The sequence below is a fragment of the Larimichthys crocea genome, chromosome XXII (genome assembly GCF_000972845.2).
Source record: "Larimichthys crocea isolate SSNF chromosome XXII, L_crocea_2.0, whole genome shotgun sequence".
Classification (NCBI taxonomy): Eukaryota; Metazoa; Chordata; class Actinopteri; family Sciaenidae; genus Larimichthys; species Larimichthys crocea.
Genome location: NC_040032.1, coordinates 15,017,882 through 15,045,430, shown reverse-complemented (window position 1 = coordinate 15,045,430; position 27,549 = coordinate 15,017,882). Strand labels below are relative to the sequence as shown.

Here is a 27,549-nt window from a genome sequence, read left to right as displayed (position 1 = left end):
GCATGCAGGTCAACAGTGCCAGTAGGTGTGAATGGGTGTTTGTCTCTATGTGTCAGACCTGAGATGCACTATAGGGTCCTTGAGGTTACATAAATTACTGCATGAGATGATCTAAAATGGCATCTTGTGTAAATCTGTCCCTGATTAGATGAGTTTTTGTTGTAGGCAGCGCTGCACAGGGGACATAAAGGAGTGCTCTCTATTGTAAAGGTCTTTAACGCCTCCAGACAGAGTGTGTGCAGGACAGAAACACTGTGTGTTGTTGATGGCTGGGTGTACCTGTCAGGAGGCTTCGGCTGCACAATGTCAGAGCGGATGGGGCAGTCCCAGAGATCTCTCTCCAATGCTGGCTGGGATTGGCTCCAGCCTCCCTGAACCCTGATAGGGATAATAGAAAATGCATGGATGGTTGCTGCATTGTATTAATAGAAAATCCTGTTTGTCTGTTGTGTCAATGTGTTTGTCCACTTTTCCAGACAACCATGCAGCTGAAATATGATGAACGATGAGTTGTTTCAACCATGTGCTTTGGTGCAAGAATTAAAGACGAGTTACGGCGTCATAAATCAGCAACATTTATTTCCACTTTTTATACATTAAACGTGCATATCAATAAAACTCAAATTGATCATATAAATACCTCTACTGTAATACTGTTACAATAAATATGGCTCTATAGATTCTAGGTTAAATAAAAAAACAAACAAACTTCAATATCAATTTCTGTGCGACACAAGGAGACACTCTCAGGAAATACTGCACATGTCGTCTCTTCTAGCACATTTTTCATCACAAATGACGGATCTGTTCGCTGATTGTGCTCGGATTATAATCATCTCTCTCTCTCGCTCTCTTTGCTGTGCTTCTTCTAAAAGTAATGTTGAAAAAATGTTCACAGTGTCAGCATGACAGATAAGAAAACTGTGTCCTTCTTGTATCCGTACTAAGACTGCACTTTTTTCTTGTTTTATTTGTTTTTTTTTGTCACGAACACCCTTAACACTTGGAGTCGATGACGAGATAGTGCCACGCCTTTCGCCCAATTTGTGCTGGACAGCACACACACACACACACACACACACACACACACACACACACTAAAAATCATAAACGTATAGTACAATTTAAAGCGGGCACTCTGCTCCAGGTTTATGTTGTAAAAAAAAGAATTTTTAACCCTGGCGATGTCGAACATGATACTGATTGGGAGGGGGGGGTTAAAAGATTATGGTACAGCTGTGATTCACATGTACAGGAACACGTCAAACACGTCAACAGCCATGTCAAAATATTACATACAGTACTTTAAAATAGATTACCAAGAAACTCTTAATCTGATAACGTGCAAAAAGAAACACACCTACTCTTTCACAAAACTCCCACGCACAATGTTCATCTTTTTACGTGATATACAATGAATAATTAATGTATAGACTGCGTAATAAATATCAACACATACATTATGTTTTACGGGTTATTTCAGCCTCGGTAATGTCTTTCCCTTTATGTTAAAATTATAATGTCGTCCCATGCACCACCTTTCATTTTCCAATTTTATAACACCCCTCAAAGTACAAGGAATCTTTTGAATACTTGCTTTAATCTTGTGCTTTCTTAACACTGAAGAACTCAAATAATTGTCCACGGTTAGTGACAGAAGGTTTGATGTGATTTATGCCGATAGCAATGGTTAGATAAATGTCCAAGGGGAACATAATGTTTCAAAAAAAAAAGTGAAAGCAAAGTTGAGAAGAGGTTCAATTTCAGTGGCTAAAGCTATACTTCACAGCATAGTGGGTGGTAGCAAAGTTCCAAAGTCCAAAGATTCAAAGTCAATCAGATATTGTGCGGTATCAGTAATAACTAATGATACAAATAGATATAAACTTTTGTGAAAATAGACAAAAACAGAGAGAAAACAGATTCAGTAGACTGTAAAAACAAGAGAGGAGCCGTGTCTGTGCGTTTCCCTTAGTCTCAGAAGCCAGGCACGTGGCAGTACGCCTCCAGGGAGGACAACAGGATGTAGATGAACCAGAGGGAGAGGAACATGAAGAGGGTGAGGAGCTTGGGTGTCCGTGGGCCCCCGAGCTCTCCGCCGGACACGGTGGGACGCCGGCGGTAGAGCAGCACCAGCACGCACACCAACGCCATGATGGTGAAGAGGGTGACGGAAAAGGCCAGGGAGCCCGGGTTCACCTTGAACGGCACGCCTTTGGTGTGCCAGTAAACGGCCGCGATGGTCCACGCCACACCGATGCCGAGGAACACATTCACCGCGTTGCTGCCCGTCACGTTGCCGATAGAGGCGTCGGCGTATTGGTCCTGGATTGCAGCCACTTTACTCGCAAAGGTATCTGCAAAAGAAAGAGACGTATGAATCAAGCCTAAAGAAAGAAATGGGAAACTTAAACCCTGCAACTACTAGCAAAGATGACGAGTTGGAAACTTTTCAGTTACTGCCTCTAGTGCTTCCAAACACTGTCACAAAGACCAGAGTTCTCCTCAGAGCCAGTTAGTCTTCAGTCTCATGAATTGAGCCTTCATTTTCCTGCAGAAATATTCATTTCCCTGAGTACAATGGTTCTCAAACTGTGGTACAAGTACCTCTGGTAGTGTGCGAGCTCCCTTGAGTGCTAAAAATCCAAATTTTTAATTAAATGAATCAAGTTAGAAACATTAAATCACCATCAGTGCTACAATAATTTGAATGAAAACACTTCAACTTAACACTATTTTTTTATTATCCTGCTCCATAGTCATGTCACATTCATGCATCCATGATTAGTTGCAAACTAAAATCTGACGGGGAGATAGTAAGTGGAGGTAAAATGAATGTTTCGAAAACTCTCTGAAGAGAAGTGCTGATCAGGAGTAGTCTCCTTTTCCACCCATTTAGCTCAGGTTCTTGAACTTCTTCAGTCAACAACAGTCAATAATAATAAAATCCTGCCTCCTGTGTGAACTGTCTGTAGCTGAACAGAGTCGGCCTACTGTATTTTAACGTCTGGTGTTATTTGGAGAGCCGGATATATCCTGAGGTGGAACACACTGTCAAAAGTTTAAGAAAAGAGTGCTTCAGTAATAAGCAGGATAATGAAGAGTGAATGGGTCACTGTTGCACAATAAACCCCTGACAATGACCAGCTCGCTGGACATTATTCCTAACATAACTATGCAAGAAGAATTACAACTCTAAAATGTCACTACGGGTCACAAAGAGTGTCAGAGTTTCTTTTTTATTTGGTAATAATGCACTTAAATGTTTGCTGAGCTTGCTAATCTTAAAATTTGCATCCTGTTGTATTAGCTGCTTGCTCTGTCATTATTAATAATTTACAAAGGTTGTCAGTTGGGGGGGGAGGTGTGAGCCTTGGTGCTTGTTAAGGTGAGGCAGTCGGGTCAAGCAGCGTGCTGTCAGTGAAGGAAACATGTTGTTCTCTGGGTGCTGCTAGTTGGTGTGTTATTAGTCGGCTCAGAGCAGTGTCAGGCCAAGCAGCAGAGACTTCAGGATGTTACTGTGTCCAATCGAGAAATAGTCTGACACCCAGTAAAAATGTGAATTGTCATTTTTACGCTTTGGCTTTTGTACAGATTAAATAAATGTGATATAACGTGATAATAAGTGAGTTTTTATATGCTGTCGTTTGAGATGTTTCCCTCTGTCTTTCTGCTGAACTAAACCAACAGTCTCTTGGCAACTCTCTGTGATTTATTTTTAGTTTCCTGATGGACAGTAAAGTAAACTGCTATAAATTACACTTGCTGTTAGTTACTTTTAGCTCAGTGTATTAGCTACGCTGCCCAGATTGTGACCTCAGAGCTTTGTGATAGTGCCCGGGGCCACAGGGGAAAAGCTGACGGGGAGCAGAACCAGTGTCGCACCAAATCCAGAGCTGGGCAAGCGGGCAATGTAACTGGACTCAGCAGCCTCTAGGGACATGACAGCAGAGGGAGAAGAGCACGTTGATGGAGGAAGCTAAGAAGAGAAAGACAGAGCAAATCTGAAAGACAGACGCTGAGCTGGGCTTCTTGCTGTTGGACTAGTCGGTAATATTCGCTGGCTGCTGTGTTTTGTGTTGCTTGATGTCTGGCTGCGAGCAAAGACTCGACGTCTTGCTAGTTTTTAATCATAAGTCAAAAAGAATTTCCCCACCGAGGGATCAATAAAGTGTCTATTAAAAATATATTATTGGAACTAGAACAAAAATACAAACTTAAACAGTCCTCACACGATTCAATCACTTTGTAAAGTGCAGACATGCATTAGTAGATCACAAGAAATGTAGAAAGATGTCTTTGAAATTCTCTCCAAGGCTACCTGTACAACCTCCTGATGATTTTCCTCTAGCAGGGCGATTTCCAGCACAACTAAACTGTCAACTTGAAGGAGAGTGTGTGGCGCTTACAGAGCTAAAACCTGCCAAAATCTAATTTCCATATTCTGATTTGTGCCTCTCTGTGGCAGTGTTTAGGACACAGAGAAATGGGAGTACAATTAGGCAGCAGCAGACAGAGAGAGAGAGTTTGCAAGTGAAACAATGCTTTTCTTAGTTTACAGCTCGCTAATGTTCAAGTCAAGAGCTTTGGAGAGAATTACTCTGACGGGTGGCACAAGTCTCCCCAAGCAGCTGCTCCAGCTGCATTAGACAAACCCCAGAGGAAACCTAAGGACAAGCTCACTCTTAAACCTAATGGACACCACAGACGCCCACCTGGAACAGAGGTGCCGAGGGCCACGAACACCACAGCGGTGACCGAGTCTTTGAGACCGATGGTGCAGCCAAAATGGGAGGCCAAGTCCCCGGTTACAGCTGTCAGGACGCCAATGAGGGAGATGGACACAAAAAAGCAGGCCCAGCCGTTCCAGTACTCGGTGGGCGGGACGAAAGCGAAGAGGACTTTCCAGAAAACCGTCAGGAAGTGCATAATGTAATCGAAGCAGGATGGCAAGCGTTCCTCACCGCTCTCTTCCTCATCGTCGTCACCTGGCAAAGACAGAATAGATGCATGAAAGATACCTGCAGAGATTTAGATGTTGTGGTTTGATCCAGCCATGCTACGTGTGAACACAGTTCAAGCTTTAATTAAACATCTAGCAGCAGACAGCATGAATCTGGCCAAGACTACACTAACCTCCACCGCATTTAAGACATTCGATGAACGTGTGGGAGTTAACCTTTTCCAAACATTACATTAAATCCGTAAATATAGCTATGACTCAGTGATCGAGGCACACATACGCAGGATGCATAGTTTCTATTTATATCTGGGTATGCATGAAAATCTGAGTGTATTAGCAAAACGACACATCTCTGATGTCTAGGTCAGCTTTCGGCCCAAATGCTTTGTGCACTAGTGCAGATCTAAGTCAATTGCTTTTAAAAAGGGCGAAATAAAAAGGGTTCACCAAACGCCACATGTGCTGTATATCTACATAAATTCTTCAGAGCTGCTAATTGTCCAGACGGAGCCGGTCAGTTCAGTTTTTAATGGTGAGCCACGAGGGGAATTCAGCACATCCTGCATGTTTATTAAATGCTGGATTAAAAGAAAGCACTTTTGTTGTAAGCTCATTCTTTATCTGTTAAATTAGACGTTTTTAATTGAGCTAATGTCCAACTGGAGCAGTTGGGATATTATTTTTAAAAAAAGTATCTATTAAAAAACTCCCAGCACGATACGTGAGGCAGGTTAGAAGCAGCTGGTGGGCCAGATCCAGATACAGGCTCAATCTTCCACCGGTCCGGTCACAGGGGGATGAACTGATGAGACATTTCAGGGTGCCACGACTCACCTGCACTGACAGTGACAGCGCTAACAAACTGCTCTCTCCAGCTGCTGCTCCCCACCACCAGAGCCAAGTTCGTCTTCTTGATCAGCTTATCCACTGTGCTCTGCAGACCAACACAAAGACAAAGACAAAGAAAGCTCAAAATAATTGGTCAGTGGGAGGCATCTCTGCAGGTATGAGGGTATCAATATAATCTTACCGCTGTCATATGAGACGAGGGACACTGATGTGGTGAATTAAGGAGCAATTAACTGTGTCACTCCTCCCACTGTGCTGCACTGTGAGTCACCAAAACAGATGCAGAGGAGCACAGAACCTGACTATCCCTCAGAAAACGAGGCACAGTGCCAGAATAAAGCTGCTTTACACCAGTGCAGAAAGAAGAGCTGCAAGTATGAGGCCTAAATATCAGTGCAACATCATGTTACAGCATAAAATTGGTCTCAGAGGCTTAAAGTCATGCATAATTAACAGCGTGGTCACTTTGATTGACAGGTCGTGCCACTACTGGTGGCTTGTTTGAGCACCCAGGCTTCATGCAGAACGCATTTAAGTTGCATTATAGAAAACATAGTATCCATGTTTTAATTCTGAACAGCTTGATTTTGATCATTTCTTTATTCCCTCTGTCTCTCTGTGTCACAACACCCACAGATTCTATGGCAATATAATATTGAATAGCAGTATAAAATTGATATGCACTTAGATGATACAACGTTTTTCATTTCATTTATTTGACTATTCAAGCTGAATGAAATGATGAGAATACTCTACTGACAGAGCTATTAGTTACAACCACAAGCACACTAAGAATTTGTCACCAATTCCAACTTGGATTAAATTTTAATCTCCAACAATCATGCCCAAAATATTGTAACAACTAATACCGGTCTAAAATAACTAATAACAAATTTTGTCACAAGTATCCTGTCACATTCAAATAAAAATCGCTACAAAAGTGACTCTTTTATGCCCCTATAGTAGATAAAACATGATAAAGTAAAGTGACTCTTTTATGCCCCTATAGTAGATAAAACATGATAAAGTGTCCTCTTTGATGCCCCTATAGTAGATAAAACATAATAAAGTGCCCTCTTTGATGCCCCTGTGGTAGATAAAACATGATAAAGTGCCCTCTTTGATGCCCCTATAGTAGATAAAACATGATAAAGTGCCCTCTTTGATGCCCCTAAAGTAGATAAAACATGATAAAGTGCCCTCTTTGATGCCCCTATAGTAGATAAAACATGATAAAGTGCCCCCTTTGATGCCCCTATGGTAGATAAAACATAATAAAGTGCCATCTTTGATGCCCCTATGGTAGATAAAACATAATAAAGTACCCTTTTTGTTATAAATTATAAAGATCCCTCTGCTGCCCTTCCAGTGTAGAAAATGCAATACAGTGCATTTATTTGTGCCAAATATATACATATGGTGCCATATAAGCTGGCCTACATGCTATAAAATTAGTTGACCTCTATGCTCTTCTCAATTGTTCTCTATATTATTATATAGCAGTATAGAATATAATATATATTTATCTTGGCATTCTTCATCTTTGTGGGAAGGTTCAGAGTATACAGACATCAGTGTGATAGGTGGGTGTAAATATACCTGCTTATTTTGACTTACCTTGAATTCATAAGACTCCTCAATGACTACCTCCAGCTTAGTGTGCTCGCCCAGGCAGGGGCATCCCATCTTTGACACGTCCTCCGGGCCCACGGCTGTCTTGTTATCATTGGTGTCTCCTGCAACAGAAAGGGGTGAGGTGTGAAAACTATCAGCAGGTATTTCCTTCCAGACAAGAGATTTGACAAAACAAAACACAGTCTAGCTTCTGACAATGAAACTCTGTGTCTTCTGTGTGTACTGTTTGCACGGGAATTAAGACTATTAAAGGATGCAAGTGGTGGATTATTAGGATTTGCTGAGAACAGGACAAATATTTCCAAGTACTGCCTGACTAATTTCAGATAGTTTTACAAATCAAGCTATTTTTAACATGCTGTTTGTGTGTATGCATCATTTTCTTTTGCACTGTTATGAAAGACTTTGTAGTACGACGACAAATGAGCAACATCAAGAATGCAAAGTGGATGCAAAAAGCAAGTCTTGTATTTGTTGCAAAGCGGAGCAGCACAGCCTAAAAAAAAAACTCAGAGAGACTGTATCCTACACCGCTGCATGTAAAAGACGACTCATGAGAAGAAACAACAAAAGAAAGTTGTGAACAACAATCCGTATAAAGTGCTCTCGTACAAAAAAATGATGGAAACTTGGTGTCACAGGGGCCGATAAGGATGATTGTGTTCTGTCAATCGCTCCGATGTCGAGGGATGCAAAGCAGCGAAACATTTTTGGATCCAGGTAGCACAGCTGCTTTTTCTGCACAGTCACTGATATGAATGGACAAACTTAATATGAATGGACACAATACAAGCATCTCACTGCAAACAATGGATAATGTATTTGCATTGTGACTGGGCTGGAAGTCAGTATTCTGGATGAACTTTCAGAGTTCAGCATCCTCGTATATAAAGATAATTATGTTTCTATTTTCTTTTGCAGACTTTGCTGTACATTTTAAATACATGATTGAATGTGTAACTCTGTAACAAACGCACAAATTATAGCTCTGTAATAGCTCATTTAGCCCCTGTCCCTTTGAGCTCCAATCTTGATCAAACTAATTAGCCCGAGCTGTTTTAAAGGGCAGCATAAAGCCTGGCTATGAAATACACTAAGGAGATCACACAATGGACCTCTGAGCTGCCCCACAGTTAAAAGGAGTTTGTATTAATGGATATAAATTGCTCTAGCCTGAGAATTTTAAATAAAATATAAAGCAGAGTTGATGCAATGTAAAATTTATTTTAAGCCATAAAATAATGAGGGAAAAAAGCATCCCCGGCTCACCGTGTCTCTGTCCCACCTCCAGCAGGATGGGCTCCTCCAACACAATGGTGAAAATCTTATTCTTCTCGTACTCCTCGTCATCGATGATCTTCACATTCAGCAGCTTCCTGAAAGCACGAGGGTCAAAGAACAAGGAGAGGAAGGAGCCAAACAGAGATGGATGGTTAATTCATTAGCATTATTTAGGAAATAACAGCAGCCGTCAACCTGCAAGTGTGAATTCGATACCTAAATTACATCAAAAATAGATGGCAGGCAACCAGAAAGAGCCGTTTCTGTGCTTTAGTACAAATAAAAACAGCATAGCCAAGAGCTACACTGCCTACACAGTGAATCATGAAACAGAGATGTTAGATAAGAAGACACAAGCTTGAGATTAAAAAAATATTAATGTAGAGCAGAACGCTATGCACAAAATTAAAAAATAATATATGCACCATTAATATATACGTATATATCTCAGTGCCCCACAAGAGGGCGGACTCCTTCTACACCATTAACTCCTTTAGAGCACCAGCAAGAGGAATGTAGTGAAATATCCCACAGCCCTCCTACACACTTCAAGTTAAAAGTCATGGGAAATTGAATTATTATCTTGTTCTCAGTGGAAATTAAAGGAATCCATACAGGTTCAAGCAAAACTCCTGAGATGTATAGAAATATAATCTTTGCTGTTTAAATCCGAGACGCTACAAAAAAAAACAAAAAACATGTGAGGATGCGGTGTCAAACTGTGACCGACATATTTGCCTCAGCTCGCTTCATTCTCCTACACTGTCACACTGAGTCTTTCTCTCTCCCCCTCTCTCTCTCTCTCTCTCTCTCCATCTCCCTAATGATATGTGGGTGGCTGTCTATTTCTGTCTACACTTAGGATTCGACAACATGCAGCAAGAGCGTTTGCTCACAGAAGAGAAGAAGTTTTATTTTAAACATGAATGATACGTCATTCGGCCGTCTAATGTCAGAGAAAGTCATGCCAGTGGGAGCAAAGGGAGTGAGTATAGCCCCAGAGTGTTTAGAGTGGAAACAAAAGGATTTATCTTTTAAACTAGATGTTATTTTAAGTGTTATATGTACAGGAACACAGCAAGGCCTTAAAATAAAATATGATGGTTTCAGTTGCTATGGAACGTATTCAAGCAGCAGCCATTTTGATATCACATCACTCTTTGGTTGGATAGTGTTTGTCCTGCTTTAGTGCATGAAGATGATCCGGATATAACTGCCAGGGATAAAAAAAACAAAAAAACATTTACAATTCACAGACCTCTCACTAAAATATAAGCCAGAAATGAAAGGCTGTTGAAAAGCAGCAGGGAGATTCTCCTACTGCATTCAGCTCATTAGATGCCGATTTAAATCTAGATCTCTGCGAGAATCTAACGCTCGATGGCCCTGATTTTTTTTGTATCTTTTCACCTGATGGAATAAAAGATGTGCATTGAAAATTGAAAATTCAGGTTAATGAAATAAGTACAAAAGCATGAATGCAAACCTTCTGTAATAGACTACTGTACGAGTGAACTACAAACTCCAAAGAGCACTGCATAGGCAGTATAAAATATGCACGTCATAGACTGGTTCTTCAAGACGTGGACCTGAGGCGGGTTGAATGATGCCTGGTTTCTCTGTAACAGCACCCACCTGTCAGTCAAAGCAGCCACTCTAAACTTTGCATAACTTTAGTTGTATGTTTGACAGTAAAGAAATCTTTATCTTTATCTTAACATGCATGGAAGTGTACCTGAAAATCTGCTTATACCAGCACATGTGAAGTTCACAAATTAAGATTTTATCACAACGTTCATGTTTGAGTTGTATTTATCCGTTTGTGTCTATAAAACTTCAACTAGTTGGCATATTTCCTAAAATGTCTTTCTTTCCTTTTCACCTTTCCGTGCATGTATTTGTTTATTATCCAAGTGTCTCCTTGAGTTTGTAAGAATCAGGTTCGCAGGTGCAGTAAGCACCACCCGGTTCTCCTTAAATCCTCGTGTCACTGCAGGTCGATGGAAAGTCTGATTACATCAGGCACAGTTAGATTCTATCAGGACAGTAAAGCCCCTCGTTTACTGCTCGATTCATACCTGGGATAGTTTCTGAGAAGCCACAGTGAGTAACATACACCTGCTGTCACAGACAAATGTGAAGGGCCGGATTGTATTGTCTGAGCTCTGAAGATTGATGCCTGTCCCACTTGAAACCACCATAATCTCTGCTACGTGAGTGGAATACACTGCGGAGAGTCTGGCTGGCTCTTTTAAGCTCTAAGTTCCAATAAAAATGTAGATGGTGTCTTTGCTTTGATTCTCTCTTTCTCGCAGTGTCTGGCTGCCTATTGAAAACCCAGATTAACCTGCTAAATTAAGGCTGAATAAAGGGAAAGTCAGCTGGTGCCTGAGGGTGATGGTGTCACCTCTTTTAAAGAGGCAGCTGTGTGACCATTTTTGTTTGGAGTTTCCCGTTGGTTCGATAAGGATGCTACACTTTCCTCCCACAGTCAAAAGACAGCAAGTCATGAAGCCGAGAGACTCCAAACTGCCTACAGGTATGAGTGTGAGTGATTATGTTCACCCTGGGAGAGCACCTCTTGTTTTTTACGCTCTGCATACTGGGATAGGCTCCAGTCCTCCTGACAAGAATGAAGCCAGCAGGGAGAATGAGCGAATGCATGCATGCATGCCGGTATGTCAAATAGCCCCGACTGAACAGGGGCACTGCCATTCAGATGAAGGAGTGTGGGGATCAAGCTTGTGTGTCAGCATCTAACTGCCTTGCTGAAGTGTCCTTGAGCAAGCTACTGAATCGAGAGACTGCACTGTAGGTGAATATGAACACGAATAACTACAGCAGATGAAATATCTGCCTCCACTGTAATGTGTTCTTGGGTTATTATGTAGAGGATATATATGGTAACAAAAGGATTTTGACACTCATAATGATATATGACCCTACCTTTGATAACGTGTACTTGCAAAAACCACGTGGCAACATAACAGAGAAGCACTGCTTAATGATATCTGAACTAATGAGCACCGGGGGAGGTAAGAGAGATGAGAAGAAATTCATTATATAACACAACAAGACCTGAGCTGCCAGCTACTTCAGGTTGAATAGCTTCGGAAACCCGCTCTCCCCACACCTTTCTAACATCGCAATGTCCGTTTCCAACATTTACGCCTACATCATGCCGTCCAGATGTGCAGCAGTGAGACGCTAACGGCACTATGATCGACTAAAATCTAATGCTATTGTATTTTCACTTCAAACCAGAGATTTTCACATGGCGTCACATCGCCTGTTTTAAAAGTAAACGATGTTAAGCAAAGTAAAAAATCCAAATTGTGTTGTTTCCTATGCATATTTATGGTTAGTAGCAAGATAGGAAAGTACTTTACGGATGAATTTTTAATGTGTTTGAGCGCATGTGTTAACACTATCTAAACCGAGCTTATTTGCTTGTATGCAACAAACAATCCCTCTGTTTCACAATGCAAAGTTAATATTGTTGATAATGTTTGCAGTCCCATGACAAAAAAAAAAAATGCTAGTATGATAAGGCTTGTGTTAAGTGTTAGCAAAGTACTGGATAAATTGAATTTTTTTAGTTTATGATGGAGCTAAATTAACAGTCAGAGAAGAGCACCAAAGTTAGAACAATTTATCATGAAGAGTATGAAACATGGATGTCATATCGTATATATAAACCGTAGGTTTCCAAAGAACCGTAAAGTGTGGTGGCTCTGGCTGCTGCCATGGCAAAGACGTGGATCATGGGTGGCCACACTGTTAATTGATAATGACTTCTATAAAAAATTCACCCTCAGTACAGTTGTAATGAACGGGGAAATTAGCTATAGAGACCAAAACAGTTTTTTGAACCAGGCTGTAAACATGTTTATTTCTGCTGTGAAGTTGTACATTTTAACATGGGGACTTATGGAGACTGACACGAACTGTAGCCAGCCTCAAGTGGACGTTTGATGAACTGCAGTTTTTGGCGCTTCTGCCTTGGCTTCACTTCACAGCCGCATTACCGCTTGGTCTGAAGGTTAATGCACCAAATTTCACCCAATAGTTATTAACACATTTAACTGAAAACCATAAATTTCAACCACATGGTGGCAGAGAAAATTATCATTTAAGATGCATCATCTGGGAAGCAAATTTGATGCCAATCTAATCTAAACAGATGCTAAAATACTCTCTCACAATAAAAGAAAAACTTTGATCTGCTGGAGTCAAGGAATCTCCAAAGTTATTAGGATCCATCCTAATCTGTACAAAAATGTCAATCCATTCAATAATAGATGATATATTTTAGTCTGGAACAAAAGGGTGGACCAACTGAGCAACAGACGTTGCGTAGTTGCTCACTAAAAATCGTTAAAAATCAAATCAAATTTTAAAAAAGACCAGCTGCTTCCTCAACGCTTCTGAAATATGGTGCTGTGCCTCTGGTGAAATCATAAGCATTGTTGAGCTCCAGCGGCTAAATTGCAAACCAAACGCGTCTCAGCTGTGCCAAGTAGTAATAAAGAAGAAGAATTACAATGATGTATGATGAATTGTTGCGAGCATTAAATATGAGAATGAGCGTTTAACAAAAGGAAGCCCATCAGTGCTGCTCAAACCTTTTCTTCTACCTTGAAAGGCTCTGAAATGTCTTCACGTTAACCAACCCTGACTCTTCGCTTCTCCACTGTTATCCAGGTTTGTCAGTAAGTTATTGATCCTGACTACATTAAGCGTGAGAAATAAAGAATATCAAGGTATTGATTTCCCTTTTCACAAGCGATCTCCTCACACCTCTTTCATCGTAGCTTATATAACAGCCTCCGTCATCCACCTCAGCCTCAATAGTTCCACACATTTTGAGGCGCGAAACAAAAGCAGATATAAGAGGAAGCTCCACACAATCATGGATCTGCGCAGATCTTCCTCTAATCCATAAACACAGAGATGTAAAATGGTTCTCTATGCCAGCCTGTTTATTTTGGCTCAGAGGTCTGTGTCTCTACATCATAATCTATTTACTGCAGTGCAGAATCGAGATGCTAAATTATTATTTAACTACACCCCTGGATTTTAAACCCTTCCTCCTCCTGGCGCAACGTCAAAAGCTTGCAAACTTGCCTTCCTCCTCTTTTGCTCCTCTGCATCCTCACATCGACCGGGACAGACACAAAGACACACAAAAACACGGTAACAAACACACACACACACAGAGCTGCCTGGAGGCCTGCTGCCGAGTGTCAGCTCTTTGTCCCGGGTGCCCAGGGAAACACTTGGGTAAGACACGCCAGCTCCGTTTGAAGGATGAACTTTGGCAGCCTACTGAGCAGTGAGGAGCACAGATACACATTTAACACAGAGCATGTGTAAGCTCGTCTGCACGGGTGGGTACGTACCTACTAAAGCTGAAACACAACTCAAAGACACACAGTGATTGGGTTTCGCCCACTGACAGTACAAAGAAGAAGCTCAAATCTGTGCTGTTGGTTGACGCCATGTTGGCAGTCCTCCCGACTAATCTTAATATCTGCAGGCAGGCCAAATGACGGGTGCTCAAACGAGGCACCTATAACGGCACCAAAGTGGCCACGCTGTTAATTATGCATAACTTTAAGCCTTAATATAATTTGAGCAGGTGAGTTCTATAAAAATTCACCCTCAGTACTAAAAACTTAAACTGTTTTTTTTTTGTACCAGGCTGTAAACATGTTTATTTCTGCTGTGAAGTTGGACATTTTAACATGGGGACTTATGGAGAGTGACTCGTTCTGTAACCAGCCTCAAGTGGACGTTTGAGGAACTGCAGTTAGGATTCACTTTGCAGCCACGGCGGTTGCCACTTGGTCTGCACATGGAAAGCTGAAATGCTTTAACAACTCAAAGACACACAGTGATCAAGAGGCAACCTCAAAACTGCAGTTCCTCGAAATGGCCACTTGAGGCTGGCTACAGAACAAGTCAGTCTCCATAAGTCCCCATGTTAAAATGTCCAACTTCACAGCAGAAATAAACAGCCTGGTACAAATGATGCAATCTCCATCAGTGGTTTCACCTCCATCTTTTAACAGGACCCACTGACTGCTCTCAAATTAGACAACCTCATGAAAAATTCAGTCCAACTTGAGCGTCTGAGTCGCATAAAAACAGGAAACAAAATCTGTTCGATTGTGCTGTACAAGTACACAAGCTTTGATAAATCACTTTACGAGGCAAGAAAAAGAAACGAATGTTGCCCTCTTTCAACTAAAAAATGTCTTTCTCTGACCTTCTGACAACAAGTATCTTAAAATTCAGCTGGATGAAAAGATGAAGAAGAAGTAAGCTGCTCTGACTTGACCCAACTGGACCTGATTCAACAAACGAGTCAAACCTTTTTACCTATCATCAGAGCGAGCTTGCATTCCTCTTTAAGTCCCTGTTTGCTCTTCAAAAGAAGACAGCCGATCACAGCTGTGGCATTTCTTGTTTGTCTTGTCTTTCTGATAGCAAACTGTCCTGCCCTGCTGGATCCTGCTCTTCTTCACAGTTCCAATCCTTTCCAGCAGCACGGCGACTATCGAGGGAAGCATGACTCCAGATAATATAAAGTGTGCAGATGCTTGTGTCGCTGTCAGCTTGCTACAGTCAGGTTTTGGCTCAGTAGGTGGAGGATTTTATCTAATGTTCAGTCTCTATTTGAATGCAGATACAAGCAGCCAGCCTCTAATCTCACATTGTTGTACACCGCCGTCTCATTAACTGCATCTTCTATAGCTCCCAGCGCTATGTGGAGAACTTTTGGGACTACTTTAACCCCCTATTCACTCTCTTTAATTGCTTTGGATGCTCAAGAAGCTCCTTTTAGTTGCAGCATTTAGTTCGATGTGGGTATACATACAAACACCCTAAAAAATACACACAGGCCAGTACGCAAAAAAGCAAAAAAACATGTAGATAAATGTGCAAAAGGGAGCTGACAATCACACAGGCGAATATATTCACCTGCACTGCGAGGCAAAAAAGACAAATAGGGAGATCTGCATCCTCTTTGACACCGTGTATTCACCTGCCTTTCCTCCCACTCGGCCCGACCTACACAATACACCTACACACAAGCCCTGAAATCGTCCTCACACAGACGGATTCATCTGACACATTTTTATTCCTTTTGTTTTGTCCTTTGGTGCGCTGTAAATCATTTTGTGATGAGCTTGAAACGGTTAAGGGGCATTTTCTTTTTTCTAAGCTAAAAGAGAAAAAAGAAAAGAAAAATCTCCCGCTGCGGATAATTGCCAAGTCTTTTCCTCATCAAATCATAAAACAGACATTACAAGTGTACTCGTCTCTCCGTACCCTTCCACACATCGTTGAAGAGAAAAAGCTGAGGGGGAAAACATCACACTTTCACTGCTCTCTCTGTTAGCCTTCCTCTCAGCTCTTTTTATCTGCCTCTCTGCTGGTGCCTCCATGAAACCTTTTGTTGAAATTATCACACAGGATTCATCGCATGCACCTGCTCAGCTCTCATCTCCCTCCTCGCTGCTGTGTAAGTCACCTGTCTGATTTTCTTTTTACCCCCTTACTTTGTCTCTAACATGCATTCCCTTTTGTTTTCTGCAGTGGAGTTTTCACTGCTCTGCATTACAATGAACTCCCATAGAAACTCCATAGAAATCCCAAAAGGGCTGCGTGTTAACTCATTCACAGAAAGCTGCTTTGACATCTTCTTCTTCTTCTTTTACATCGGCCACAATGTTTCATTATCTGCCTCACAATTATATCCTCTTATCCTCCCACGTCATCCCTCTGAAAGATCTAAACTTCTCAGAGCAAACATATCCATGACTCATTAAAATAGCCCTTTTATCCTTTCCCAGAATAGATAATTTACAGTAATCTAGCTGGACTGTTTAACATACCAACGTGTGGGCTGTGATGTTTGATCAAGTAATGAGAAGCATCAACAAGACATCACTTAGAAGAAGAACTGGCACTTACATGGTTTCGTCGTTCTGAAACTCCAGCTTGCCGGACACCTCCTCGTAGTCCTCCCCTGCCTTGGCGGTGCCCTCGACGGTGTGGTATGGCACCGCCACCTTCCCCCTCGCCCCGGACGTCCGGTGAACCTTCACCTGCATGTTGCCAACGCTCTCGCTGACCCTCATGGAGTTATTCTCAAATGTAAAAATGCCAGCGTGGTCGTCATCATAGATGGTAACCGTGGCGGTGTGAGCGTTGCCCAGGGCTGCCTTTGGAGGAACGTGGGAAGAGATTCCCACCGTGCTGTTGCTGGAGGTGATGGAGCTCGGCTCCAGGACGGAGACCTCAGCTCGGTGCACGATGCGCGGATTACTTAGGCGCACATAGAAGTGCTCATCCTCTTCAAAGATATCATCATCAATTACGCCAACAGTGAACTCTTTTGTTGTCTCGCCAGGCTTGAAGACCAAAGTGCCCTCAGCAAACTCATAGTCTGAGCCGGCGTTGGCAGTCGCATCCTCTGTACGGTAATCCACCTGTCGGCCACAAGCAAAGACAGATTAAATATTCAGTGTCTGGAGTTAAAATAAAGTTCTGAATTATTAATATTTTCAATGCCTCAAGCTGGTAAAGTTGATTTTAAATTCACCTTGAGCATTTACAATATTTCTGCCTTTACTTCTTCTCACCTTCACAGTGCAGCCGCTTTCTCCTCCGTGCCGAGTCACTGACAGCTTTAGTGAGCCACAGTTCTCGAAGCATTGGTAGTAAGAGGGCTCAAACTGCAGGTAGATGGTGTTTGGATCCTCCTCTTGGCCGCTGGCCTCATGGCAACTCACCACCTTCCTGGCTTGGTCAGCGGCATGCTTTTTCAAGATGTTCCCAGCTCCGATCATCATGCGCGTGGCTTGAATGCGATAGAAGGCCCGGCTCTTCTGTTGTTGGACAAGTACTTGGTAGTTGGCCATCTCAATCAGCTGCTCCATGTCCTTTTCTGGGTGCCTCTGTTTTAAGTCCTTAAGTGTGCGAGCCATGTCCCGTCGGGCCTCTTCCTCTTGATCTTGCTCCGCACTCATCCCTCCACCTTCCTCCACCCCTTCAAGCATCCCATCAAGAGCCTCTTTGGGGTGAGTGTGGGAGTTCACACCCTGGCCGTCCATCTCCAAGTCCATTTTGGTGAACATGGCGTCTCCCTCTGACTCGATGATGATTCCACGGGTCTTGTCGGCACGATAGCGCTTATGGACGTATTTGTAGAAGAGAAGACGTCGGTCTGCAATCCAGGCTTGCAGCACACAAAGAGGGAAGAAGAAGAAGGTGAGGACAGCCTCCCAAACCTCCACCTCTCCGGGGGAGAACACAGACAGGATGAGATAGAGCCAGACGTAGGCGAACATGCTCCAGGCAGCAGTGACGAAAAACACCCTCAGGTGCTTTATCTTGCGGACTTCATTTTCTGGCACCACGTAGACACAGATAGCGATGATAATGAACATGTTGAACGCTGCGCTGCCCACGATAGTACTGGGACCCAAAGACCCAGCTTCAAAATTATGGCCGACCACTTCGATGACAGACAGCAGGATCTCTGGTGCAGATGAGCCCAGTGCCATCAGAGTCAGGTTGGATACTGTCTCGTTCCAGATACGCACAGTTGTCGTCGTCGTCTCGCCGTTGGGTTTCTTGATGGTGATCTCTTTTTCCTGAGAGGTTATGACCTCGATAGAAGACATGAAGCGGTCCGCGATGATGGACATCCCCAGGAACATGTAAATGAGGGCTGCAAAGTAAACAATGGCACGTGCCACCTTGTCTCCCACCGCAGGGTTTTGAGGGTTCCACATGGGCAGCACGACACCATCGGAGCAGTTATTTTTACTGGAGCAGTTGCCTGGTGTGCCGCCAGCATCTTCATGGCTGGCGCTGCCCTGGGAGAAATGAGTGACGCCTGGGAGAAGAACCAGCATGGAGATGAACATACATGGCGTGAAAGACGGAGTTAAATTCAGGATACGCTTGTGCAGAAACATGATTGGGCTCGGGGTCTTCTGATGCCGGAGTTCAAGCCACGTCTCATGTGAAGGTCTATGCAAACCTCTGGAAGAGAGAAGAAAAATGAATTTGTGTGGAGGATGAGTGAGATCGTCACATTCACTGCGTTGAAGTCCTATTCTTGAAGTAACCTCTTCAACTAAAGGTTTAACATCACAAAAGTACTCACAGTCATACTCTTTTGTATGCAAATGACGTGGGATCCATCGGTTTTGGTTGGTTTGAAAGCCAGAAATGTTGGCATCGACTAATCGTTGAGTCACTCGTATTGAACTACTCTGTCAAACTCCTACACATATAATGTGGTCATTTTGTAGAAGCGGAGCTGCAGTAGAAATGTTACCCTCTGCACCTGTAGTATTGAGGGAAAAAACTGACTCAGTCCACTGTGTACTGTCAGGTTACATGGGTTTCCAAAAATAATCTTCACTGGCAACGAGTAAAAACAAAAGAACAGCAGAGCAGTTGCTCTTAGGCAGCCAAAACCTGCTACTGATAAAGGTACTATAAGATACCAATGTGTAGTCTGTAATCTGTTGTTTAATGCTAAAAAAAAATATATAGTAAACACTTTTTTTCTAATGTAAGCCATTAAACTATGCCAGGGGACAACTTAAAAGAATTTCACAGTGGTGCTCTTGGCAGCAGCATGGCCACCAACAGCTTGAGTGAACAATTCAGAGAGTATAGCATCAGTGCTGTCCGGGCGGGGGGTTTACATCTGCATCAGTGTGAACAGAGAGAAAAGAGAAGGAAAAATGCCAAGCAATGTAATCTGGTGCTTCCTAATTAAACTTTTAAGACCATTTCCACCTTAAAAATAGGCTGCCTTTACCTGCAGCAGGAGAGATTTGACGATGCTTTTACGTACGGCACGTGCTCTCATTGACATGCAGCAGAGGAAAAGCTGCATTCTTCACTCGGGCCACATCACAGGACGTGCACATTTCTCCATCAAAGGTTTGAGTGTGAAGCAGTGCACGCAAAGATGTAAGAAATTGAAGTTTCCATGCTTGGGTTACTCTTTTAGGATACAAATAAATGGCCGACAAATTGTATTTGTGCAACAATGAAACACCTGTCTGCTGATCAGATTGAGAAAAAAAAAACATCAGCAAGATCAGCAACGAGGAGCACGGCAATGCAGGAAACATGTGACCCTCCGCCTGGTTTTCAAAAGGAGGTTTCATCCATATTCAACAAAGACATTTCAGAAATTCCTGATGCAGGGAGTTGGAGGCTTTGAAAGCTTTAAGATGACTCAGAAGTTCATTAAATAGGAGACAAGAGTACAAGATTGTGTCCTTCACACATCACATCACATCACATCATATCATATCACATCATATCATGTAGTGCTGTATAGTATTGCTCTCATCTGGCACACAATCCTGCACAAATTTTGAGTGGGTGACGTTTCTATGGTAAGAGCTAACTCTCCAACTGGTGGGAATACAGGAATAAAACACGCCTTTTGACAATACTACAGAGACAAAGGGTGTCATCGTGGTGCCGTACTCCGTTACATACATTCATCACTGAAATCAGCAGGTAGCAACGAGCTTTAGCAACGTGAAACTTCCTATTAGAGGTACTCTCTCTCGTGTATCTACACAGCTTTTAATCAACACAACCATCCATCCATTTTCTATAACCGCTTATCCTCATCAGGGTCAGGGCTGGAGCCTGTCCTCGCTGACTTAAGGTGTAAGGCGACAAGTCGCCACTTAATCACAGGGCACATAGAGACAAACAACCATTCAACAACAGCCACAACTGCAACCATCCCTCTCACGTTCACACCTACGGGCAATTTAGAGTCACCAATTAACCAATTAGGTTAAAGCCGGAGCACCCAGAGAGAACCCACATGCACACTTCACATAGAAAAAGGTGGAGATTCGAACCAGGTACCTACAAAAACCAGTGAACCACCGTGTCCATCAACACAACTACCAAGCCTGAAAGTTTTTCACCTCACTTTATTAATTTCCAATCTTGAAACCCTGCTGAGACTCGATCAGCGCAAACCTAGAATCCTCTGCTGACATTAATTTCTTGATTAACATCCATCCATTCAGCATTTAGTCCAACAGGATGCTACTTTTCCATTTCATGCAGTTTCTCATTTAGCTTTTAATAATCCCAAACCGTCTAAAAAACAACACACACACACACAACAACCTCCGACCCTGAATAAAATTATGATGTTTTAATCCTCCAACGTGCTCCTGTTTGGTAAGCAAAGAGGTCTCAGGGTGTACATAATGAGTAACACATTGATGTGAGGGAGGGTGTTTTGTTTTTTTTAAATGGTGCCAGTCTCAGTTTATAATGAGCCTCCTCATAAATGTAATTTCTGCTATCCAGGGAATGAAAAGTCATAAAAATAAACAAACAGAAGGACAATGAAGCAGAGAATATGTGTAAACAACAACTGAGTGTCAGCAGAAGAAAATACAGACATCTACATTAGATCTCCAACATGTAGCCCTAGTTTACATGCAGCTGTGGAGGAGTATGCTTCATATTGTAGAATATATTCCCTATTTTTTAATATCCTTACAAACTGCATTACTCACCTGGGTGCAGCTGTCAGTGAGTCAGCTCAGTGTGGAAGTTGTGGCCTCAGGAGATGAACTTATCTTTCATATCGCTCTGTATAGACAGACAGGTTATCTCAGATTAACAAAAATGCAACGAGAGTTTATAATCACCATGAAAACTGAAGTAGTGGATTAAAGCAAGTGGAGTGAAATCAGAATTAAAACATCACTGATGCAGACTAGAGGCAATTCTAGATGTTAAGTTACACAAATGGGTACTAAGACAACCGGATTACTGGACATTACAGATGCAAGGTAAAAAAAAAAAAAAAAAAAGGATTATCCCCCTCAATAGGCTGCTGTGCATTGTGGTCCATTTGGTGCGCACAGCAGTCCCACAGATACTCACCGAAAGCCCTGAATCTCAGCTGGACTCTGGTCACAGCGTGGATACCCTGCACCAGCTCAACAGAAGAAGACACCCCGTGTGCCATTCACACAGCAGGCTGGTGTAATGGTGTTGCCTTGTTGCGCTGGTGTCTTGGAAATGACGCGTAGCTTTTCCACGTCTTCTTCGCCTCTATTTTTTTCTGACAGGTACCCCCCTCCCCTTACCTCAGCAAACTTAACACTATGGGATTAGTTGCTCTTATTAAATTCCCAGTGTTCCAACGAGGCGACACCTCCCGCAAGGCTTTCCAAAGAAAAAAAAACAACCACAATGCGTTTTCAGCTTTATCCTCTCCAGTCTACGTGCGATTGTTGATGCGTAAAAATAATAAATTAAATTATTGACTCTGTCCTCATTCGTCCCGCTTGTATCAGTCAAGAAATTCTTCAAAACTGTCAAAGGCTGTCTTGAGAGTGTTTCTCTCATCCAAAAAATAAAAAATAAAAAATTGCTTTTCTGTCTGGAGCTGGATAACGCAAAGAACCAAAACAGGACTGCACATGAGAGTAGGCGTGAATGAATGGTGAAAGGATTGAGAGGACGCAAAAAAACCACACACAGTACACGGATCAGGACAAGATGGATATCAAGCAGAAGGGATGGTGGTGGCAGACAAGAAAGAGGTGTGTGTGTGTGTGTGTGTGTGTGTGTGTGTGTGTGTGTGGTGTTATGCAAATGGAAAGTCTTGTCTTACTCTTGCGGTGGGCAGCATTGGCACAAGAAACGATGAGCGAGAGAAGCAGTAACACTGCAGAAACAGGGGAGGAGACGTTCAGATACAGCGCTACACACGCACGGCTGGTCCTCCCGGCTGCGCATCAGGAGTCCAGGATGAATGACCATTTCACTCCAAAATCCTCATAACGTGCTCATTAGCGTTATCAGCCAGCAGCGCAGATAACCTGCTGTAGGCTGACACCTAAAGATCCCAGATGTTGCTGCCTGTAGGTCTGATGTGTGTTGGTTTGATTTTTTTGTTGTAGTCTGGAGGTGTAGAGAGAGGGAGAGAAAAAACAGGAAAATAAAGGTTTAAAGTGAATTAATGATACTCATTATTTATTTATAAAGCTATGAGAAGTTGATGAACATGATCTGTTAATGAGGGGGAATCAAAACAAATGTAAACTAGACTAAAAGTCTCATGCACTGCCCTTCACTCACCAGGAAACAGGATTCTTTACCAATTTTGTCATTTCAATTTTTTACCACTAGTGGAGTAAAACAAGATGTTAAGGACTAAAGAAAATGACCCTGATGATGTCATAATGATGTCACCTGTGCTCATGTCTTTCATTTTCCATGAGTGCATTTAACAGAAAAGCTCTAATAAAAGATGTGATTGAGTTGCATTATGGGAACTGTAGGATTTGATGTTTGACAGACAGTCTTGGCAGTCCTACCTCTGCCACCTCCCGGCTAATCAAAACATGGGCAAAGAGGTGGATCATCTGTGGACCTGAGGCAAGCTGGATAACACCTGGTTGCTCAAACAAGCCATCTGTACCTGCACCCACCTGTCAATCAAAATAGCCACAACAGACACAGCAGACATTCAACAACAACACAGCACGATATATGTTAATTAGAGCCAATCATAACTGTTGGTGCTGTTGCAATGACCCACTGGGCTTCACTGTGCTATAATCTAAATCCTAAAAATGCAAACATGCCTCCTGGTAGCATGTCAACATGCATGCTTGCAATTATTCAGCATAAACATGCTGACATTAAACATATTAGCATGCTCAGATGTGCTGTCCTTTCTCCTTCAGCATCCGCCAATTGTTGACTCCACCACTGACTGACAGAACAACATCTCCATCCCTCGAGCCACGCCGCTAAGCAAAGCTAAAAATAAAGCTTTCATTTGGATCAAATTCATTTAGTTTTTTTTTTATTGGTGGATGAATATCTGTAATAAGGAATGGAGGCTGTATATTATCCACCTGAAGGGATGATTACGGCAAACCTTGGAGAGAAATAAAAGAGATTAGACTGAGATTTGGAGGAAGGAAAGCACCAGGGAGGCGACACACCCAAGACATCATGAGGAGGAGCTGCACACTGCAGATTAAAATCACACCATGAAACATGTGGAAGAGCACTGTGTTTACTTAAACTTACAACACTGTGTTTATTCCACATGTAATCAAATTAAATATACATGCAACTTTGACCTCCTATTAGAGCTACTTACACTTTCTGCTTCATACTAACAGACTGCATCTTGTGTAGACAGCACCATAGCAGCTATAACTCATTCATTCATGGTGAATGGGAGCAGATGGTGATGTATGTGCCTACAGCTTCACAGAGAAGGAGGCGCTTCTCAGCGTAACCCATGATAATGATGGGTCCTTCCCCCAGATACTATCACATTCCTCAATGTGTTCAAATTAGGAGATACGTCTGTCACAGGCCAGTCAGCTCGGATAATATCACCATCCATATTTTATATTTTAGTCAGTGTCAGTCGGCAACGCGCAACTTCTCTGACACTGAAGTGACAACAAACATATGTATATCGTCTAATTAGTTACACCGGGAAAATCTATTGCAATTAAACAGCTTTACCATGACATCCATCTTTACTACTATAACGTTCAGCTTCTGGTGACTTTTTATGAATTAGATTGTATTTCTTTGTCCTTTTTATTTACATACAGTACATGATTGGGGGTAGAATGTCAGACAGTGACAGTGACAACAACATAAATAAGCTAAATAACTAAAATAAACATTATCTGCATTATAAAAGTTCACTTTATGGCAGGGTTGTTGTATTGTATTGCATTAGATGCTCAGGTGCAACCACAGACTGTATAAATCATGGGCGTAGTATATGTAACGTCACTTATTGGCCATTATGAAGCACTGGCCACCGCTATCTTGGCAGTCCTGCCTCTGCTGCTTACCGACTAATCTAAGAGACCAAAACTGTTTTTTGTACCAGGCTGTAAACATGTTTATTTCTGCTGTGAAGTTGGACTTTTTAACATGAAGGCTTATGGAGACTGAGTCACTTCTGGAGCCAGCCTCAAGTGGATGTTTGAGGAACTGCAGCCCCAGAGGTCGCCGCTTTGGGTGTACCTAATAAAGTGTTTCTGTGACTGAAATAATAAGTTGGGAGTTCACTGACGCTGAGAACAGAAGTATGAAAACAACAACAAAAATCAACCCGACTGCATTTAATATTCTTACTTACCAGCTCACGCTTGTTTTGTCATGTGACCAATTAAACAATCCTATTCTGTTATTAGTAAGAACAAACTTTCTTGGTCCTATGAGAGATTTTTTCATGTTGGGAACAGAGTGAGGGTCCAGTGTTGGAAAAGTGGACCCGAGTTTTCTGATGTAATATGAGAGAAATTCAAGTCGTTACAGTGAGAAGCCAAACCTCTTGTGAAGCAGCTACTTGGTCTTCTGTGATTTCCACTCCAGCTGTGCCCTCTGGCCATGGACTGCAGCACTTTGATGCACTTTGTTTGGTTACTCATCGCACCAAAGTATATGAAACAGTATTGCTAAGAAGTTATTGAGTTTATTGTCACTCACAGAGACACACAGTTACCACCACCTTTCCTTAGGGTATTTGCTGTTTTTCTTAGTAAATGTTAAAGTTATTCGATGCTTTTTCTAGGAATCCAAAAGCTGGATTTTGTGTGAGTGTGTCTCTTCATGCACACCAGTTTCATATCTTTACCTGAGTTTAAACCCTGCAAAGACTTTTGTGGCAGTAGACAGTGAAACGAGGATTTATGTGAAGTTAAAGCAGTGTTGTCATGACCAAGGCTAGACAGTGTGTACCTTACTTAGGTAGCTAATATTTGGGTGAAGCGTGGCTGCTACCTTGAGTCACCTCACTGAATTCAACTCAAGCATCGCCTTGCTTTACAAACTGCTGCCTGTTCTTTTGGACACCGTCTAGCAAATGAACTCTTTGTGGTTTGGGAAACGAAAAATTCCCAGACAGTTAAGAAATAAATCACACAATGCACACGCAATTAAGTGACAGTTGTGGTCTTGACCAGTCTAAAACTAAAATCCAGTCTGAGGCCGAGGTGAGACCGAGTAAAAATCCATTCCACTTTAAAATGTGGTTTTGAGACCGGTCTCAAGTACTACAACACTGAGTTAAAGCCTTTAAATTCAGAGTTGTAGTGACCACTATCAATTAGAAAAGGATGCCAAGAGGCTAATCAGGCTCTTACTCTGACTACACAGCCAGGTTAGATGTGTTTTATGGTGTTAATTAAAAGAATAACAAACAATATAACTTGACACAACATAACCAAACTAGATGAGAACTGATGAGCACCCTCTGTGCCAATTACCTGAAATGATAGTGATCCAGAGAATGTGTGTGATCTAAACAAATAAACAACAACACATGCTATGTACACATTGAGGCTCCCACAAGAATCTTAAAGAATAAAGCTAGAGTTATAACTCTACATGTAAAGATGGCAACAGGTGGCTGCAGGACAGTCCAGGGCTGCAAGTGTATCATTGTTATGCCTCAAAACACGTGGCTTTATCATGGTATCTAATTTCCTGCAGTGTCAGTACAGTGTGCTCTTATTTCATGTCTATTTTTGTTCCACTTGAGTTATTACCAAGCTTATAGGAGACATTTTTCATTTCAATTTCATTCCTAACGTCATCTTTGTTAACTTAATTTCAATAATATCTAACATGTCTTGTTCCACAAGAGAAGTTACCGCAAAACAACAGATGACCTCCATGAAAACATGATGTCCCTCCAGTACAAAAAAAAAACATTGTGACTTCTTCTGGTTGGAGGCTGAAAAGCAAACCTGGACTTTTGTTGGATTTGTTTTTGTTGCCGTGGTAACCGTTGTATCGATGGGCGTTAAGGACGTCTTTATGATGGTTTTGCGGGTCCTGCTGTTGCTGCTTCCTTTTGGCAGACACTTGTGAAAATGTATTTTTAGCTCAGTTAATGAATTAATAAAAAAAAAAACAAAAAAAAAACAGAGACCTAATGTTCAGTGAACCAGCTCATATCATCATCCTGCGATAACCACCGGTGAGATGTGTGTAGTATCTCAGCATCAAGGTCAATAAAAACCCACGATAGACTCACCATTAACATGCTGATGCTTGTTTGTGTCTTTTTGTTCCTCTGACACGACAAACACAAAAAGAGAGAGGCCATTGTGTGTAATATTTGATAAACGAGCTGTTCACTTTGTTGCTTTCACGGATGTTTGTATAGCATGAAGGGCACTTAGTAAATGCATCATAATCCTGCTGTATCACAGTGATAAAGAGGGAGCTTGTCAGAACAAACTGTATCCTGTTAGACAAGAAGCTTTGGGGGGTTCTCGACTGGCAGCATCCCTGCACAATTAACCAGAGTATCCAACAGCTTCTTAAACACAGTATAAAGCTGTTGCTGTACTGTAAACTTGTCAGTGAGACGAGTGTGAGCTGAGATTTATGCATTAGGTCTGAATGCCACCATGCCACACTGTGCCCTCTGGGTGCTCTGTTAGATTTTTATCCTTGTTAGGGTGATCAATAAAGCTGTTAGAGAAAAGGGCAGCGAGCCAGGAGACATTAAATCGATTACTGATCATTAAATTGATCCATCTTGTTTCTAAGTGTATTGGTAGCCATATCTGACAACTTCAACACCCTTCTTGTACCCTTGGGGTGGTCTTGACATCTACAACCGATGCAATATCCCACTAAACACTGCCCTCAGCTGTTCAGTGCACCGAGGTGCTGGGGTTAATGCGTCATCAGTCCAGCTTTGTAACAGTCCTGCTGCGGATCTTCAA

At 42.1% G+C, this 27,549-nt stretch overlaps 1 protein-coding gene across 2 annotated transcripts; it reads right to left on the bottom strand.

Moving 5' to 3' along the window:
* Positions 1–1,062: 1,062 nt before the first annotated feature.
* On the bottom strand, positions 1,063–22,664 carry slc8a4a (solute carrier family 8 member 4a). Of its 2 annotated transcripts, none has more exons than XM_019259524.2 (9): positions 22,437–22,664; positions 21,328–21,403; positions 17,383–18,790; positions 16,712–17,229; positions 8,717–8,823; positions 7,430–7,548; positions 5,798–5,897; positions 4,716–4,988; positions 1,063–2,357 (listed from the first exon to the last, which is right to left on the bottom strand). In XM_019259524.2, exons 3-9 carry the CDS (start codon positions 18,721–18,723, stop codon positions 1,978–1,980), a joined length of 2,838 nt encoding a protein of 945 aa, XP_019115069.1. In that variant the 5' UTR covers positions 18,724–18,790; positions 21,328–21,403; positions 22,437–22,664; the 3' UTR covers positions 1,063–1,977. The 2 variants fall into 2 exon arrangements, with proteins under 2 accessions (XP_019115069.1, XP_010738458.2); XM_010740156.3 differs by lacking the exon at positions 22,437–22,664 and adding an exon at positions 21,701–22,415.
* Positions 22,665–27,549: the final 4,885 nt, after the last annotated feature.

Bases quoted from the DNA above. Each gene is read 5' to 3' on its own strand.
- slc8a4a (XM_019259524.2), bottom strand. From the start codon at position 18,723: ATGTTTCTGCACAAGCGTATCCTGAATTTAACTCCGTCTTTCACGCCA. The intron at 17,230-17,382 runs GTGAGAAGAAGT...TGTGGCCGACAG, and splicing joins AAAGCGGCTGCACTGTGAAG to GTGGATTACCGTACAGAGGA. The intron at 2,358-4,715 runs GTGGGCGTCTGT...TTTCTTTTGCAG, and splicing joins CCTCGGCACCTCTGTTCCAG to ATACCTTTGCGAGTAAAGTG.